At 36.6% G+C, this 20,580-nt stretch overlaps 1 protein-coding gene across 6 annotated transcripts in view; it reads right to left on the reverse strand.

The window, feature by feature from the left end:
- Positions 1–393: 393 nt before the first annotated feature.
- Positions 394–20,580, reverse strand: part of LOC136863957 (glutamic acid-rich protein) — a 466,965-nt gene continuing 446,778 nt past the window's right edge. For all 6 annotated transcript variants that reach the window (XM_067140416.2, XM_067140414.2, XM_067140413.2 and 3 more), the window contains one exon: positions 394–1,570. In XM_067140416.2, the coding sequence (XP_066996517.1) occupies positions 1,568–1,570 (3 nt within the window). In that variant the 3' untranslated portion in view covers positions 394–1,567. The remainder of the gene's footprint in view (positions 1,571–20,580) is intronic.

Raw genomic sequence — 20,580 nt, forward strand, 5'->3', positions numbered from 1 at the left:
TTATAAACTAGATAAACACTAAGCATCAAATTGTGACAGCAAAGCAGAAGATCAGACCAATATGCCAACAAAATTTGCAAACACTAGTAAATATTTCACTAGAATTTCGAGCAACTACAAAAGAAATGAAGCAGGTACCATAGTCAAATATTTTTTTAAAAATTACATATTCTACCTACATTAATACTTTCAGCATGAGAATACAAAAGGAATATATTATATTCCCCCCCCCCCTGCCTACAAATATCCACTAATATAAAAATTTTGTAACCCCACTTCCCTCTTTATGATAATCTGGAATTTTCTTCTGAATATATTTTCACATGCAAGGTCAAACATTCTAAGCATATTCTTTGGAAGTCTTATTTTGTAGATAAATCAAGAGGTAACAAAATAGTTTATTTCATCAACTTTATTAACAAAACTCCATGTTCTCATAACAAACCTTCACTAGGCAGTCTTCCGAGTACAATTATGTAATGAAAAAGAAGCACAGAAATACATGATAATTTCCCTCCACATCTTCCTTCTCTTTCATGATTTAATAATACGCATTCAAAGACTAGAAATATATAAAGGATTTATGTGGCTGCGCCATGATGTCCTGCCTTTAGTAAAAATGCAATAGAGGGTTTAATGTCAATTAGCTTGTTTCTGGTTGCCAACTAAACATAGTTAAAAGTAATACCTCAAAAACTGAGCACTTTCACTGAGAAGCGATAATAACCAATCAGGAACTAGCACTGTATATGCCACAAGGGCACTAGTCAACAGAACAGTGTTTCACATTGTAGTTCCAGCAAGTGATTATGGCACTGGTACACAAAATACACATACGGCATACAAAAATGGTTTTCATGATAAACCCTCAGTTTGCACATAATCATATAGAAATCTACAAATAGTACATATTGGTTCAAGAGAAATGTTTGTCGACTGATTTGGAAAAACAATGATTTCAATTCTGAATGAAATAATCATAATGAAACATTACATAAAAAGCATAGCCAACACTATACTAGCACCAAGAATGTTCAACAATTGCTTACAGTCTTAAAAATACCATAACACTAAATAGTAGATTTAATATTTTAAAATTATAGCAGTATCTTTCCATATAAAGTAAAACTTTACTCTAAAGGTACAGATCATACATTTAACAAATGTATATTATGTGACATATTACCATAAAATATGGGAAGAGTGCCGAAGTTTAAGATGGAACTAGTACTAGTAACGGTAAATAATAATAATAATAATAATAATAATAATAATAATAATAATAATAATAATAATAATAATAATAATAATAATAATTCCACAATTATAACAGTCATATCTATAAGCAATTGTTAAAATGTAACATTTAATATAAACACAGATATCAGCTGTATTATTTATTAAATAATCTAAGTATTAATTGCATTTTAAACACTTGTTATCCTTTAATGGCATTATTTCTTGTAGTTTCCATTATCAGTCTGCTGAAATCAGCTCATCAGTTTCTTCAGGCTGCAAGTTCTTCTAATCCTTCAGTTTGCAATCATTTCATAGATGATCACTTGTATTACTAAAGAAAGGAAAAAACAATTTACTGACAGAATTCTCAGAAGTTCAAAGTTTCCACAACTCTTGTTAATTCCACACTCTGGTTTTAGTAGAGCAAACAGGATACAGAGCATGCACATGCAGAACATCAAACTGCTACAACATGTGTATCACTAGACCACAACAATGAAGGAAGATAAGTGCTTTTCACATTTAGACTGCTTACATACCATCAAAATTCATGGCACAGTATTTCCAGCAGTGATGAGCAGGCTTCTTAGTTACAATCCATTATTCAAGATCTTATCATAAATCATATCACTTGGTCTAACTTATTTATTAAAGTATGGTCCATATCACTGGAATTTCAATATCCACTTCTGTTGGAAATATGACCATGTTACTCCACGTTTACAGAAAAACTCTTAATTCAATTGTGTCTGGTTAATTATGCTTTATCTGCGGTTTCTTCTGATTTCTCGCAAGTTGCCAATGTGTCACAATGAATTAGTTCACAGGTCAGTGGCACGTTTTGATTCTGTCTTCTTCTAGTCAATGACACACTATTTAGTTTAATTTGATTGTTTAAGAACTAGCACCTCTCTATTGGTACAAGTCTTTGAAAGAACTACATTACCATCATGAAGTATACATCTATATTGCACTTTTCTTCATTCTGGATATTTACTGATATGCCAAGTAAGGTTTTAAGGCTGTTGAAGAAGTCCACACATCACAACAATTTATCGGATAAGAAGGCAACCTCTTGCTGCAAAGCATAGCCAATATCCGTTAAAGAGAGCATACAAGTTCATAAAACATACGTTATTTTGATGTGTTCCATATTCATGTTGCCACTAACTTGCACGTATGTCATTAAAAATAAAATGTCTGAAATACCATGAAGGTTTAAGAAGTGTAAATTAACTTGGTTTATAGCTTTCATTAAATTTAGCACAGCATGAAAACAACTCGTCACCACACAATTTCTTTGGATGTCATCTTTAATGTCAATAATTTTTCCTTAATTTGAAGTTACTGTGTACTCCATTTTTGTGGGCTACTATGAACCCTCCTACAATATTAATTGGTTCTAATTGATGTTAAGCACCAGTCCTTCACGTATAGCATCATAGCTTTGACTTGTTCTTCAAAAGATACCACATACTGAATCTATAAAGGAAAGAAAGAATTAACTCAAACTATTATTTCCTTTCATGTATCTTCTTCATTTCCCTTTATTTTTGCACAGCAACAGTTTAGTTAATTGTTTGTAGTAAAAAAAAAATCTTGGTAGTCTCCTGTAGGGGTGTGTGACTGACCTACATATTTGTACAGTCAATGAATAGGAAGCCTGCTTCACAGCATCCAACCATTTACTTTCAGACACATGACCAGAAAGTTTTCTTTAGCAATATACATAGCTACTTTTATGTGATATTAGCAATTATCAATAGGCAGCAAAATGACAAAACGATTTGGACATTACTGTAATCCAAAATTAAGGAGATAAGCAAGTTGTTGTAATGTATGACACCTTATAAAACACAGTTCATTAATAAAATTAACAGCTAAATGGCTATTAATAGGCACAGGTACACATTAAATGTTTCATCAAATCTTACAGTACAATGAGAAATAGTGAGGGAAAGTGTCGACATAAACACATACTAGTGGCCTGTCACATTAATAGCGGCGAACTTATTTCTTGTCTCTCTGCTTTGGCATGTACTGAAATGGCGTATGGCTTTTAGTGCCAGGAGTGTCTGAGGACAAGTTCGGCTCGCCAGATGCAGGTCTTTTGATTTGACGTCCGTAGGCGACCTACGTGTCCTGATGACGATGAAATGTTGATGAAGACAACACATACACCCAGTCCCCGTGTCAACGGAATTACAAGTGATAAAAATCATTGTTATCCGTATTGAAGATACTGAATGTAGGATGCTAAAAGGTTTGTTTTGTCACCTATTCAATACATATAAATTTTACAATTTAGGAATTTATTATTGATTCCACTTGAGACATGTTTCGCCCTTCATTGAGGTCATCATCAGTCAAATTTATCTCCTCAAGGCAAAAATCAGGTACCTGGTTAGTAGTTAACATGCACAAATTAATACATATTATTAATACACATTACAAAAATTAAGTAAGAGAAACAGTTGTACACTAGTGATGGTTGAACATATAGGTTTATAGAATAAGAAGTCAGCACCAATGCATAAAATTAAAATAGTAGAGTTCGGCAGTGGTGATCTGGAGAACAGTTGACGCAATCATAGGAAAATATAAAGTTTTAAAAATATTTACATTATAACAATCAAGGGAGAAAGGGTGTAGTGCTCGGCGTCAATGTTTGTAACCAAAAATTAATGTCAATGGTTGGTAACTATACAGTATTTACATTGTCCAATTGAACAGTTGAGAATTTTACAATTTATATACATATTTACACAAGAGCAGCTTGGTGAGCAAGGATATAAAAAAAATCTAGCACCAAGTGCGTCCTGTTGTTTTAAAGGTTTGCACTCTGCAAATTTCTGAAATGTCAATGCTACATTCTTCTTCCAACCTTTAAACAACAGGACACACTTGGTACTAGATTTTTTTATATTCTTGCTCACCAAGCTGCTCTTGTGTAAATATGTATATAAATTGTAAAATTCTCAACTGTTCAATTGGACAATGTAAATACTGTATAGTTACCAACCATTGACATTAATTTTTGGTTACAAACATTGACACCGAGCAGTACACCCTTTCTCCCTTGATTGTTATAATGTAAATATTTTCAAAACTTTATATTTTCCTATGATTGTGTCAACTGTTCTCCAGAGCACCACTGCCGAACTCTACTATTTTAATTTTACGCATTGGTGCTGACTTCTTATTCTATAAACCTATATGTTCAACCATCACTATTGTACAACTGTTTCTCTTACTTAATTTTTGTAATATGTATTAATTTGTGCATGTCAACTACTAACCAGGTACCTGATTTTTGCCTTGAGGAGATAAATTTGACTGATGATGCCCTCAATGAAGGGCGAAACATGTCTCAAGTGGAATCAATAATAAATTCCTAAATTGTAAAATTTATATGTATTGAATAGGTGACAAAACAAACCTTTTAGCATCAACGGAATTAACCAATTAGGTTAAAATTCCCGACCCTGCCAGGAATTGAACCCGGGACCCCTGTGACCAAAGGCCAGCACGCTAACCATTTAGCCATGGAGCCGGACTTGGCATGTACTGAAAATGCAGGATAACAGAGCACCAATAGATCTATACAACAGATATCTTAATGGGAAAAGAACTTCAAGAAGACCCCGAAGCACCTGGAAGAAGGAGATCAACAAGGTATGCCGGACCCTCCAAAATGATAACTGGGAAGAGCGGGCTCAAGACCGAAAAGGATGAAAGAGGATTGTGAGATTGGCACGGGTAAATCACTTTGGAGAGGGGGGGAGAAGGACTGAAAGAGGGGTTGAATTATTTTTATTAGGATACTGACATCTCAAAATCGGAAGATATTACAGATGTGAAAATTGGTATTTGGAATCTCCTTTAAAAATGAAGAAACCCATATTTTTTGTTTTCGTAAAATCCAATTAAGGGGGGGTGTAAAAAGGACTGAAATAGGGTTGAATTCTTTTTATGAGGATACTTATATCTCAAAAACTGAAGATGTTACAGAAATGAAAATTTGTATTTGGAATCTTCTTTAAAAATAAACACACATTCTTTTGTTTTCGGAAATTCCAATTAAGGTTGGGTAAATGAATTGAAATCTGAGTTTAATTCTTTGTATGAGGATACTTATATCACAAAAATGAAGGATGTTACGGATGTGAAAATTGTTGTTTGGAATCTCCTTTAAAAATAAACACATTTTTTGTTGGGAGGGGTGAGGGAATCAACTTAAGGGGGGTGTAAAAGGATCTGAATTCTTTTTATGAGGATACAAGTAAGAAGTGGACTTAAAATAGTACACTGCTAAGGGGTTTTGACTGGGGGATGAGGAATGACAAAATTATACGTTTATATGAAGCCGTTTGAATTACTAACTTAAAATGCCAAATTATATCCTAGGTGTTAAATAACAGAAGGTTTGAAACAAATTTAACCCCTCAGAGAGTTAAATGGGGGTTAAGATCCAAAAACATAATTCCTTCCTCCGAAACGGTTTAACGTACGAAGACAAAATTCCAAATAGCTGTATATATTTTAAATCCTAGGTGTGAAGTAGGAAATATTTTAAAATGTTCCACCGCTAAAGTGTCAAATGAGGTTAGCTCCATAAACTAAATTATTCATCTCTCCAAAGCCGTTTGGCATACAAAAATATAATTTTATGAGAAGGGTCTTCTTTTATGTCCTAGGTGTAAAATATCATATACTTCAAGACATTTCTCCCCTAAGAGGATCAGATGGTAGACGACTCTCAAAAACACAATATCCGTTCTTCCGAAACCGTTTCAGGCACGAAATTTACTCTTTTTTATGAAGGGTGGTCTTCTATATCCTAGAAGTTAATAAATATTTCTAAACATGCACTCGTTAAGAAAGTATTCATTCCTCCATTACAGTTCGACATACAAAATAAAAATTTCACAGGTTGGTTGCTTTTACATCCTAGATGTTAAAACAGATATGGTTTAAAACATTCAAACTACCGTACGAGGTTCAAGTGAGTGGTAGATTATAAAACTGTTTGACGTACGAATTGAGGACATATTTTACAGGCTCAGCCGACAATGGACTCTCCAAAATGTAAAACTTTGAATAATAACTTTCATTTTAAAGCCATAGTGAAGTACGGGTATCTTGCCAGTTATGTCATATAATTAATAAAACAACATTTTCTATTTTCAGGAATAAGACAGGTTATTTGTACTTATGATTTTTTGAACATATCAGGTTTGTAACATTATAAATGAATATGCTGACAATGAACATCACAGTAACTGCTAAACTTTTAGTTTTAATATGAATTGGAACTTTTCCCCTTAAACTACTTTTCACTTGAACAAGGAAACTTGCATAATATTACTGTCAATGTAAAGAAGAAGTCATGAATAATTTAGTGCCAAAAGTTAGAAAGATTTTACCACAGTATTGCAGAATATTAGAGAAATAATAGGAACATTAAAGAGAAACATTCAATTTGAGCCTGACTCTGGTGTACAGAAACCAGACATTTTGGTCTGTTTTACTTCTCTAGCATTTTCCAAGTCTATTTTAAGTAGATGGGCTGCACATCAATCCATTAGAAGCAGTATCACATTCTTTCCCTTTCTCATTCCAAGGTACAATTTCTTTAGCCATTGTTTCATAATAATCATGGTCATGTATGAATTTCTGTTTTACTCACAATCGGAAAGTTTTGTTTCGGAACTTCTGAAGCACCTCAGATTTTGAGATTTTCCTATCACAAGAGGAAGCAGTTTGTTGGAGCTCTCTGCAATGCAGGGGAGAAAACATATCTTGCTTTTTTTTTTTTTTCCTCTCCTCTCCCCACACATGGCATGTTCAGTGATGTTCAACATTTTAGCTAGATCTATTGCTTTAGTGTTTTACTAACTTCACCGACTGGAAGAGTTGCACCACGTTTTTGCTGAAACCATGTAAGGAGAGTCTTTTCCAAATCTACCTATCTTTCCTGTTGTTGATGGCTACATTTTGCTGATTTTGCACCCAATTATAAACATTAATCTAAAATAGAGTTTCTTTTACTAATGACTGTACGAATTGTGATACAAGCAATTCTTAAATCTCCCACAATTTCAATTTTAGTTTTTGTTTTATCCACTTCTTGTATGAATTTTACATTCTCATCCAGCATGTAACTTTTCCTTTATCTCTTCTCCATGGCTGACTGTCAGCAACGTACAATTTATACTGATAGAACCACAGCTGTTATAACTCAATACAGCGAACTGCAGCCACTGGAATCATTTTAATGTATTCTGTAGAAATAACTTGCTTACAGTTGAATGTAAGCATGCCCTATGACCCAAACACGTGTCTCATAATCATTCTACTTTAGCTTTATGCTGCGCAGTCACTTTCCATGACCTGCACTATACTACCACATCACATTCCTCTAATGTCTGCAGCTTAAGTTGGGGCCAATGACCTAGATGTTATGCCCCTATAAACAAGCATCTTAATCGCAGCTTCAGTCTCCCCGGAACAATGATTACTAATATGCTGCATTTAACCCACCTGTATTTCTGTAACATCAAGAAATTCACAGGTCTACAGCATTATTTTAACTCTGTTATGTGCAAATGAACTGTATTCCACAAACAGGTGTCCGGTTCAATCTTTTTCTTTTAGTTAAGAGCCGTGTGGTCAAGTCCAACTGTCCCACCACCAGCAAAGCCGACTCTAATGAATCACATTTCTAATGTGCCTGCCTTTTTTTTTTTATCTGAGGAAATACACGTTTGAGACATTATCTTAACTTTGTTATGTACAAATAAATTGCAGTTAACGAACCATGTGACCTTGCTGCGGTGGGGAGGCTTGCGTGTCCCAATGATGCAGATAGCCGAGCCGCAGGCGCAACCATATCGGATGGGTATCTGTTGAGAGACCAGACTAACAAATGGTTCATCGAAAGGGGGGTAGCAACCTTTCGCTAGTTGCAAGGGCGGCAGTCTAGATGATTGACTGATACGGCCTTGTAATAATACTCAACATGGCTTAGCTGTGTTGATACTGCTACACGGCTGAAAGCAACAGGAAACTACAGCCGTAACTACCTCCTGAGGACATGCAGCTCTCTCTGTATGAATGATGTACTGATGATGGCTTCCTCCCAGGTAAAATATTCCGGAGGTAAACTAGTCCCCCATTCGGATCTCCGGGTGGGGACTACACGAGAGGGGGCGATCATCAGGAATATGGATACTGACATTCCGCGAGTCGGAGCGTGGAGTGTTAGAAGTTTGAATCGTTGTGGTAGGTTAGAGAATCTGAAAAGGGAGATGGATAGGCTAAAGTTAGATGTAGTTGGTATAAGTGAAGTATGTTGGCAGAAAGAACAGGATTTTTGGTCAGGCGACTACCGAATTATCAACACGAAATCAAACAGGGGAAATGCAGGAGTTAGTTTAATAATGAATAAGAAAATAGGGCAGCGGGTAAGCTACTACGACCAGCATAGTGAAAGAATTATTGTCGTCAAGATAGACACCAAACCAATGCCCACCACAATAGTGCAGGTCTATATGCCTACTAGTTCAGCGGATGATGATGAAATTGAAAGAATATATGAGAAGATAGAAGATTTAATACAATACGTAAAAGGTGACGAGAATCTAATTGTGATGGGAGACTGGAATGCAGTGGTAGGCCAAGGAAGAGAAGGTAGTACAGTAGAAGAATTTGGATTGGGACAAAGGAACAAAAGAGGAAGTCGGCTGGTTGAATTCTGCACTGATCATAATTTAGTCCTTGCCAATACTTGGTTCAAACACCACAAACGACGGCTGTATACGTGGACGAAACCTGGAGATACTGGAAGGTATCAAATAGACTTCATTATGATTAGGCAGAGATTCAGAAACCAGGTGTTGGATTGCAAAACTTTCCCAGGAGCAGACGTGGACTCTGACCACAACTTGTTGGTCATGAAATGCCATCTGAAGTTGAAGAAATTGAAGAAAGGAAAGAATGCAAAAAGATGGGATCTAGACAAGTTGAAAGAAAAGAGTGTGAGGGATTGTTTCAAGGAACATGTTGCACAAGGACTAAATGAAAAGGCTGAAGGAAACACAATAGAGGAAGAGTGGAGAGTCATGAAAAGTGAAGTCAGTAGGGCTGCTGAAGAAATGTTAGGAAGGAAGAAAAGATCAACTAAGATTCAGTGGATAGCTCAGGAGATACTAAACCTGATTGATGAACGACGAAAATACAAGAATGCTAGAAATGAAGAGGGCAGAAAAGAATACAGGCGATTAAAGATTCAAGTGGATAGAAAGTGCAACGTAGCTAAGGAAGAATGGCTGAAGGAGAAGTGCAAGGATGTCGAAGGCTGTATGGTCCTGGGAAAGGTAGATGCTGCATACAGGAAAATCAAGGAAACCTTTGGAGAAAGGAAATCTATGTGCATGAATATTAAGAGCTCAGATGGAAAGCCACTTCTAGGGAAAGAAGACAAAGCAGAAAGATGGCAGGAGCATATCCAACAGTTGTATCAAGGTAACGATGTAGATAATTTGGTTCTGAAACATGAAGAGGCTGTTGATGCTGATGAAATGGGAGACCCAATTTTGAGGTCAGAGTTTGACAGAGCTGTGAGTGACCTAAATAGGAACAAGGCACCTGGAATTGATGATATTACCTCTGAATTACTGACTGCCTTAAGAGAAACCAGAATGGTAAGGTTATTTCATTTAGTGTGCAGGATGTAGGAGACAGGAGAAGTCCCATCCGATTTTCGGCAGAATGTTGTTATACCTATTCCCAAGAAAGCCGGTGCTGACAGGTGTGAAAACTACCGCACCATTAGTTTAGTATCTCGTGCCTGCAAAATTTTAACACGTATTGTTTACAGAAGAATGGAAAAACAAGTTGAAGCTGAGTTGGGAGAAGATCAATTTGGCTTCAAAAGAAATGTAGGAACATGTGAAGCAATCCTGACTTTACGTCTGATCTTAGAGGATCGAATCAAGAAGGACAAGCCCACATACATGGCATTCGTAGATCTAGAAAAGGCATTTGATAATGTTGATTGGAACAAGCTATTTATGATTCTGAAGATGATAGGGATCAGATACCGAGAACGAAGAATTATCTACAACCTGTATCAATCAATCAATCAATCAATCAATCAATCAATCAATCAATCAATCAATCAATCAATACTGATCTGCATTTAGGGCAGTCGCCCAGGTGGCAGATTCCCTATCTGTTGCTTTCCTAGCCTTTTCCGAAATGATTTCAAAGAAATTGGAAATTTATTGAACATCTCCCTTGGTAAGTTATTCCAATCCCTAACTCCCCTTCCTATAAATGAATATTTGCCCCAGTTTGTCCTCTTGAATTCCAACTTTATCTTCATATTGTGATCTTTCCTACTTTTAAAAACGCCATTCAAACTTATTTGTCTACTAATGTCATTCCACGCCATCTCTCCGCTGACAGCTCGGAACATACCACTTAGGCAAAGATATCAAGGATAATTAGTAAAAAACCACCTATTCAATACTTTCCACGTTTAATGTGGTTATTATCTACATGATTTTATGTAGACTTATTTGGTCAGGTACATGTTTCACCCATTATTTTGGGCATCTTCAGCCTGTAAACAACCTTTAGGTCAAGGTTTGGGACCTCATTTAACCAATATAAACATACCAACATATACAATATATACATTATATACAATATATACAAACATTAATGAACTCTTAAGATGGGTAACATAAGTTAATACAGTTAAGTTTTTTGGTCCTAATCTATCTAATATGAAAAATGTCCAAAACTAAAATGGATCTTCTTTTTGGTAAAGAGGATTACATATCGGGGTTTATGTGACCCCTATATCATATTAAGTTCTTGACGTACCATGTCTGGTGACAGGATGTGTCGTCAACAATAAGTGGAGATTTGAACTGATTGTTGCTTGTAGGTTGGTCAAGATTGAAAATATAAATTTAAATTAAATGTGTTTTAACTTGGCAGTTCTATTCTGGTTAACTTAAAATGTTCAAAAATAAAAATAAAATTAAACGGATCTTTTTTATCATAAGTCTTGAGAAAGGGTGATATTAAAACTGGGGCTTATTTGACCCACGATTTTCATTTTCATGTTCTTGACTTTAATATTTAAATGTGTTGTCATGCACAAGTGGAGATTTAAAAAGCCGATTGTTGTAGGTAGACTGGTCAAGAACGTTGTGAATGAAACTGTTAGAGTCTTGACTTTGGGTCTCATGTAACGTCAAGGAATTGACGAGAGTACAATATTAAGCTGTTTCATAGTTTTAGGCTGCTGCTTAATTGAGAAGGAACATCCTAGATACTTGATACAGTCTTGTGTGAAAAATTGTTCCCATTGATGTGTTGTTTGGTCTTTGGGAGGGATCTTAAGAATATTTGTTCAATTAATACTAAATGGACCTGTCTGTTCCAGCAGCGCCTGTCTACTTGTAATATACCACTTAGTTGAGCAGCTCGTCTTCTTTCTCCCAATTCTTCCCAGCCCAAACTTTGCAACATTTTTGTAACGCTACTCTTTTGTCGGAAATCACCCAGAACAAATCAAGCTGCTTTTCTTTGGATTTTTTCCAGTTCTTGAATCAGGTAATCCTGGTGAGGGTCCCATACACTGGAACCATACTCTAGTTGGGGTCTTACCAGAGACTTACATGCACTCTCCTTTACATCCTTACTACAACCCCTAAACACCCTCATAACCATGTGCAGAGATTGGTACCCTTTATTTACAATCCCATTTATGTGATTACCCCAGTGAAGATCTTTCCTTATATTAACACCTAGATACTTACAATGATCCCCAAAAGGAACTTTCACCCCATCAACACAGTAATTAAAACTGACAGGACATTTCCTATTTGTAAAACTCACAACCTGACTTTTAGCCCCGTTTATCAACATACCATTGCCTGCTGTCCATCTCACAACATTTTCGAGGTCATGTTGCAGTTGCTCACAATCTTGTAACTTATTTATCACTCTATAGAGAATAACATCATCCACAAAAAGCCTTACCTCCGATTCCACTCCTTTACTCATATCATTTATATATATAAGAAAACATAAAGGTCCGATAACAATGCCCTGAGGAACTCCCCTCTCAAATATTACAGGGTCAGACGAAGCTTCACCTACTCTAACTCTCTGAGATCTATTTTCTAGAAATATAGCAACCCATTCAGTCACTCTTTTGTCTAGTCCAATTGCACTCATTTTTGCCAGTAGTCTCCCATGATCCACCCTATCAAATGCTTTAGACAGGTCAATCGCGATACAGTCCATTTGACCTCCAGAATCCAAGATATCTGCTATATCTTGCTGGAATCCTACAAGTTGAGCTTCAGTGGAATAACCTTTCCTGAAACCAAATTGCCTTCTATCGAACCAGTTATTAATTTCACAAACATGTCTAATATAATCAGAAAGAATGCCTTCCCAAAGCTTACATACAATGCATGTCAAACTTACTGGCCTGTAATTTTCAGCTTTATGTCTATCACCCTTTCCTTTATACACAGGGGCTACTATAGCAACTCTCCATTCATCTGGTATAGCTCCTTCGACCAAACAATAATCAAATAAGTACTTCAGATATGGTACTATATCCCAAGCCATTGTCTTTAGTATATCCCCAGAAATCTGATCAATTCCAGCCGCTTTTCTAGTTTTCAACTTTTGTATCTTATTGTAAATGTCATTGTTATCATATGTAAATTTTATTACTTCGTTGGCCTTAGTCTCCTCCTCTATCTCGACATTATCCTTGTAACCAACAATCTTTACATACTGCTGACTGAATACTTCTGCCTTTTGAAGATCCTCACATACACACTCCCCTTGTTCATTAATTATTCCTGGAATGTCCTTCTTGGAACCTGTTTCTGCCTTAAAATACCTATACATACCCTTCCATTTTTCACTAAAATTTGTATGAAATTTGTATAAAATTTGTATAAAAATCAGTCTGCAGTGATAAGAATCGAGGGCTTTGAAAAAGAAGCAGCAATCCAGAAAGGACTGAGGCAAGGCTGCAGTTTGTCCCCTCTCCTTTTCAATGTTTACATAGATCAGGCAGTAAAGGAAATCAAAGAGAAATTTGGAAAGGGAATCACAGTCCAAGGAGAGGAAATCAAAACCTTGAGATTTGCCGATGATATTATTCTATCTGAGACTGCAGAAGATCTCGAGAAGTTGCTGAATGGTATGGATGAAGTCTTGGTTAAGGAGTACAAGATGAAAATAAATAAGTCCAAAACAAAAGTAATGGAGTGCAGTCGAACGAAGGCAGGTGATGTAGGAAATATTAGATTAGGAAACGAAGTCTTAAGGAAGTAGATGAATATTGTTACTTGGGTAGTAAAATAACTAACAATGGCAGAAGTAAGGAGGACATAAAATGCAGACTAGCACAAGCAAGGAAGAGCTTTCTTAAGAAAAGAAATTTGCTCACTTCAAACATTGATATCGGAATTAGAAAGATGTTTTTGAAGACTTTCGTGTGGAGCGTGGCATTGTATGGAAGTGAAACATGGACGATAACTAGCTCCGAAAGAAAGAGAATAGAAGCTTTTGAAATGTGGTGTTACAGAAGAATGCTGAAGGTGAGATGGATAGATCGAATCACGAATGAAGAGATACTGAATCGAATTGGTGAGAGGAGATCGATTTGGCTAAATTTGACGAGAAGAGGAGATAGAATGATAGGACACATCTTAAGACACCCAGGACCTGTTCAGTTGGTTTTTGAAGGAAGTATAGGTGGTAAGAACAGTAGGGGTAGACCAAGGTATAAATATGACAAACAGATTAGAGCAGATGTAGGACGCAATAGTTACGTAGAAATGAAAAGGTTAGCACAGGATAGGGTGGCATGGAAGGCTGCATCGAACCAGTCTATGGACTGATGACTCAACACACACAATACGTATAACACTGAATTATGTATAAAATGGGCTACATACAAATGAGGTTCAATTAACATGCTTTTAACTTATATTTAGCCAGGGCCTACAAAAATTTACATATAGAACAGAATTACACATAACTTAGTTATGTACAAACCAGTCTCAACAGTATTATTATTATTATTATTATTATTATTATTATTATTATTATTATTATTATTATTATTATTATGCGTAAAAATGGTCCCTTTCGGAACACACGAAGCTTTATTTATGATTTTGTTTGCAGAGGATCCTGGATGCTTTCATCTGTTGACTAAAGATCCTCTTCCTTTCTTCCGTCCACTTGGTACCTGCTCTTTTTGGTACTCCATTCTCTGTGGTAACTTCCCACTTGTCATTTTCTTTCAATATATATTTCAATTCAAAATTTTCCAGAAGTCTCTTAACATGTCCATAAAATTTTAGCCTTCTTTTCCTGAGGTCTGCCGCAATATTAGATAATTTTTCTGTGGATCTCCGGGTTTGGAGGCGGTACCCTTCTTCCGTGTGTCTTGGTCCTAAAATTTTCCTCCTGATTTTTCGCTCTTCTTTTAGGATATTTTCCAGCTTGCCCTTTCTATGAAGTGTTAGAGTTTCCCCTGCATATAAAGCCTCAGGTTTGATTACAGTATTGTAATGTTTAATCTTAACATGGATAGACATACATTTTTTGTTGTAGATTTGTCTTGTTCTCCCATACGCTCCAAGTTTTTGGACATGGTTGTTTTGGGCTATTTTCTCTTGTCCGGTTGGTTCAAGGATTTTGCCCAGGTATCTGAAGTGAGGGACTCTGTTGATATGTCCGCATTTTGTATTGAGACTATGGATATCTAGTTTTGCACAGAAAAATTCAGTTTTCTGGAAGGAGATATGAAGTCCGACCTTTCTGGAACATTCTTGGAGAATTTCAACTTGCTTTATTGCTGTGACTTCATTGCTAGACAAAAGGGCCAGGTCATCCCAAAGCATGGAATTTCAAGCTGCTTTTTTTGTGTCCCAATGTTTACTGGGTTCCAGCTATTTTGTGCTTTCAGTTCTTTTCCTCATTCCCTCATTACCTTATCTAGGACGAGGTTGAAGAGGACACCAGTTTTTATCAGGAATTCGTTTGAGATTTCTTCCATGAATTTCACTCTCGACTTCGTGTCAGTGACGGTCTTTTTTGTCAAGTTTAGCGTTCTGGAGTCTAGTCCCTGTTCTTTCAGGATGCTGAATAGAGATTGATGATCAATTGAATCATTATTATTATTATTATTATTATTATTATTATTATTATTATTATTATTATTATTAATTAATATGCACATTTGCAATTGAAACATTATTCAAAACAACAAACACAGTTGCAATAGATAGAGTACTCAAGTTAGAAAGAAGAATAGTGAGAACCTGTTTAAATAAAATTGATCAAGTAAACGGAGTCTGGAGGCTGGTTTCCAATGAGACAGTTTATAAAGGAATAGAACCTGTGACTAGCACAATGAAAAATAAAGGAGTATCATTCTTAGGGCATCTAATATGGTCATCAGAAAACAGAATCAGTAGAAAAATAATATTTAAAAAATTATGGAAGAGTAAGAAGAATAATGTTAGATGGATCACAGAATTTAAAGAAGACATGAGAGAGTTTCATATTACAACAGAAAATTTAAAATACAAAACCAATACACTCAGACCGAACGCGCGGTATTTGTACTCTGTTACGACAGCTGCCTCAGCCAAACTTATGACGTGCGCGGCCGCCCTGCTTTAAGTGTGGTCCTTTATGTGTTATGCAGACATTGTATCTGGTTGTTCAAGGACTCAGAGAAGAAAAAAATTACCAAGCAAGGATAACAATGAAATTACCCAAACATGTGATTAGAAGGGCAGGAGAATAATAGACCTTGTTCAAAGAAATTTTGTAGAGGAAGCTGAGGAAATCTGTGAGAAAACAAGTGCAAAACTGATAGAGAAGGAAATGGCTTGGTGGAATGACCGGGTGAAGACAGCAGTAAAAGAAAGAAGTATGCTGAAAATAAAATTAGATCAAGTAAAACAAAAAATGTGAAGTCCTTGGGCTCAGATGATCTCACTTAAGATAGGATGAAGGCAGCTGGAATACCAGGCTTAAACTAATAATAATAATAATAATAATAATAATAATAATAATAATAATAATAATAATAATAATAATAATAATGCTATTTGCTTTACGTCCCACTAACTACTTTTACGGTCTTCGGAGATGCCGAGGTGCCGGAATTTAGTCCCGCAGGAGTTCTTTTACGTGCCAGTAAATCTACCGACACGAGGCTGTCGTATTTGAGCACCTTCGAATACCACCAGACTGAGCCAGGATCGAACCTGCCAAGTTAGGGTTAGAAGGCCAGCGCCTTAACCGTCTGAGCCACTCAGCCCGGCCAGGCTTAAACTGGATATATACTAGAGTGCTCCCAGTGACCTGGGAAGAAAACAAAACCCCAAAAGATTGGAGAAAAGGAATCATCACCCAACTGTTTAAAAAAGGGCAACAGACTGAAACGTGGAAACTATAAGGACATAACACTTGTCACACACACCCTGAAGCTGTTGGAAAAAATTATCGAAATAAGAATTCAGAGATTACTGGAACCTTTGCTTGAGGAAGAACAACACCGAGTCAAAAAAGATCATACTATGGATCTCATTTTTGCCATTGGAATGCTTACAGAAAAGTACTGGGAACATGGAAAGAATCTTATGGTTACATTTTTGGACATGGAAAAGGCTTATGACATTTCCGTGGAACAGGATCTGGGAATATCTTGAAGATCTCAAGGTGCCAAAGTACCTGATTGGCAAAGTAAAAATGATGTATCAGAATTGCTACAACTGTGTTCAGATAGGCAGTGGATGATGAAAATGGTATGACATAAAGAGAGGTGTCCAACAGGGAAATTCCCTATCACCACTCTTGCTCGTAATAGTAATGGACAATATAATAAAATCTGTCAAGAAAATTGACAGGAGACCAAATGCCCTGATTTGCTGATTTGCTATTTGCTGATGATGTGCTATTATGGGGAGAAACAAGAACTGAAGTACAGAAAAAACTGAAATGTTCAATAACGTTGAGCTGAAGATGAGTAAAAGAACACAAACAGGAAAGGAACGAACTCAAACCTCCTCTCTCTTTTTTAAGGAACCACATTAGAATCAGTTTTTCACTTCACACAAAAATTTGTTTTATGTCACACCAACACAGATAGGTCTTATGGCGATGATGGGATGGGAAAGACCTAGGAGTGGAAAGGAAGTGGCTGTGGCCTTAATTACGGTACAACCCCAGCATTTGCCTGGTGTGAAAATGGGAAACCACGGAAAACCATCTTCAGAGCTGCCGACAGTGGGGCTCGAACCCACTATCTCCCGGACGCAAGCTCACAGCTGCACGGCCTTAACCACAAGGCCAACTCACCTGGTGTTTTTCACTTCAAGTACCTCAATCTCGAAAGCCAACACTGTCAAGCAGAAAATAATCTGCAGTACACAGAAAGCATCAAACCACCCTGTACCACACCTACTTCGTACCAAGGTTTAGAGGCATGTACTCAACTAAACAATGACAGAAATGAGATTTTTTTTTTTTTCTAGTGGCTTAACATTGCATGAACACATCAACGTTTTTTCAGCAGCGCAAGGGTGGGAAAGGCAGTGGGCATGGCCTTAATTAAGGTACAGACCCAGCATTTGCCCAGAATGAAAATGGGAAACTATGGAAAACCATCTTCAGAGCTGCCAAAAGTGGGATTCGAACCCACCACAGAAGTGAGATTCATTAGAACTATGAATCAAACTACTCACTAGGACAAAATCGGGAATTAAGTAAACAGGAGGGTAGCGCAGCATTGAGGTCCCTATAACCATTGTAAAAGAGAAGCATAGACTTCAATGATATGGGCAAATTATGAGAATGAAGAGCAAGAGACCTGTCAGAAAATACTTTGACCTTATTGTCCAAGGAAACAGACCAAGTGGAAGGCCAAGGAAATTAATTTTCCTCCACCGTATTATCCATGCGTATCCGTATCTGAGAACCTGTATCAAATCCATGCAATGGGAAGAAATGAGCTGAATCTCAGTTTCGCGCCAGCTTTCAATCAATAATGACTAGACCTAATATGAAGGTAGCTGCAGTCGCGTACATCTATATTCACTATGCTATAAAGAAAAGAAGTAAAAAATCATGACACTTGTAGATATCACAGATCTATGCTAGTAGGGAAGTATAGAAGTGGGTCCTATATACCGGCAAGCATAAATTTTCAGTCAGTCAGTAGAATGTACAAACATTTGACAAGGATGCATCATGTGTCCTGTATTTTTCACATTTTAATAAAACGTTCTGTGTTTTGGGGGTTCCATATCACCACCTCCTCCTCCTTACTCCAATCCATTACAAATATAAACAATGAATCAAAAATAAGAATAACTTTCTCTGGCAATGACTCTTTATGCCAGCTGTCCTTTGTGTGGAATTGAGAAACAACTGTTTGATGCAATACATGCACGTCCAGAGTAACATGTCTGCACTGTGTGTCATACCTTTGATGCGACTGCAATAGACTGCCAAGTGAGAGAACAAGTCGTTGCGTATCCCTGTATCAACATCTTGCAACAATACAATAACACGGGGAACCATCCACACTGATATGCAATGGAGATACGATACAGGGATAAGCAACAAGTCTGAACCCGCCTTAGGATGTAACTGCTGATGTTGCATAAAATCTTGCTAACTGTTTATTTCAATAATACTGGTTCCTGTCTCGAAAATCATGCAAAACTATCATGTCATAATGCTTAGAAAACTTTCTGGCCATTAAAATTATCAAGTGACCTTTTACCCTGAACGATTAACGAATATTCTTGATTTAGATGGAAATTCCACACTGTGCAGGGCACTTACCATACTGGCAAACAGTACTTCACACGAATAATCAATAAATAGACCATTCAAATGGAAATTCAGTTCCTACAGACAGATTTACTAGGAGCTGAATACACTATATACAGAGGAGAGGCAGTAATTACATACTGCATAACATCACAGAATTGTAGCACATAAATGAAATAAATCATTTTCCATGCACTAACCTATATTAAAACACACATGCCACTGAAATGGTGAACAGCCATGCAAGTTCCATATATTTTACTACACAAAACAGTAGAACAGATTATATGAACACATGAACCCCAGACTTTATATAATACCAATTAATTCTTGCCCTGGCTGTACCAAAGAGGTCATTTTGAGGTTCTCAGTGTAGAACTACCACTTTCCTCTCCTATCACCAAGCATAAATGCAATGTGCATCAGAATGAATATTAAATCACAAAATTGAAAGCATTACAGCAGAACTGGTAGATTTAAAAAAATGCAGTGGTAACCCAGAACTGGAAACAAAGGGCCATGGAATATTAAAACAGGAATTGGATGAACCCAATGAAAAATCTAGCAAAAAAAAAAACTAAAGCATCATATGAGCAATTAAGAATTGTCACAAATGGCATAATAATAAACACAGTCCATCAAGTCTGACCTAAGAGCACTCTCACAGCATTGCTTTCAAATGGGAAACTAGGGAAAACCATCTTCAGGACTGCCGACAGTGGAGTTCAAACCCACTATCTCCTGAATACTGGATACTGGCTGCACTTAAGTGACTGCAGCTATCGAGCTCTGTAGAGTTTTACTTTTGATGCCCCTCCTGAAGATAAGGTATCCAACTTTTAATCACAAAACCAGAGCACACTGAGTGATATGAATACATGTCGCCCACAGATGTTCAGTCATCATCTTTCTGTTCCCAAAATGGCAGGTTTGATTCTCAGGCCGTTGGCCTTTGAAGGTGTTTACATGTGCCAATTGCATGTTATTGGTTTCCAGCACGTTACAGAACTCCTATGGGACAAAATTCTGAGACCACGGCATCTCTTAAAATGTATAGCTATTGAAAGGAAATTTAACACAACACATCAGCTATTACTGTAATATGGTTCAGATCTGGAGAATGTCCCAATCTTGGAATCAAACAAAGAAATCTTTAAGAAATACACCACCACAATTCTCAATTCCCTACCTTCTAATTTCTTCTTAAATTTGGTGCTGTACAATCATTAATTTTGTATGTAAAAAAAAAGTTTATTCCTTGATGAACTTCTTATGATATAGGTCAGCAAGTCAAAATTGTCAGATATACTTAATCTTGGAACAGTGACTCTGGACACATGTCCTCATTAGTCTCGTATAACGTTTTATTGCGAGATCACTGGTAGTATTTTTAATGGTAATTATTCAGGAATAGGAGTCGCAAGACTTGAA

Source organism: Anabrus simplex, chromosome 2 (genome assembly GCF_040414725.1).
Source record: "Anabrus simplex isolate iqAnaSimp1 chromosome 2, ASM4041472v1, whole genome shotgun sequence".
In the NCBI taxonomy this organism is placed as follows: domain Eukaryota; kingdom Metazoa; phylum Arthropoda; class Insecta; order Orthoptera; family Tettigoniidae; genus Anabrus; species Anabrus simplex.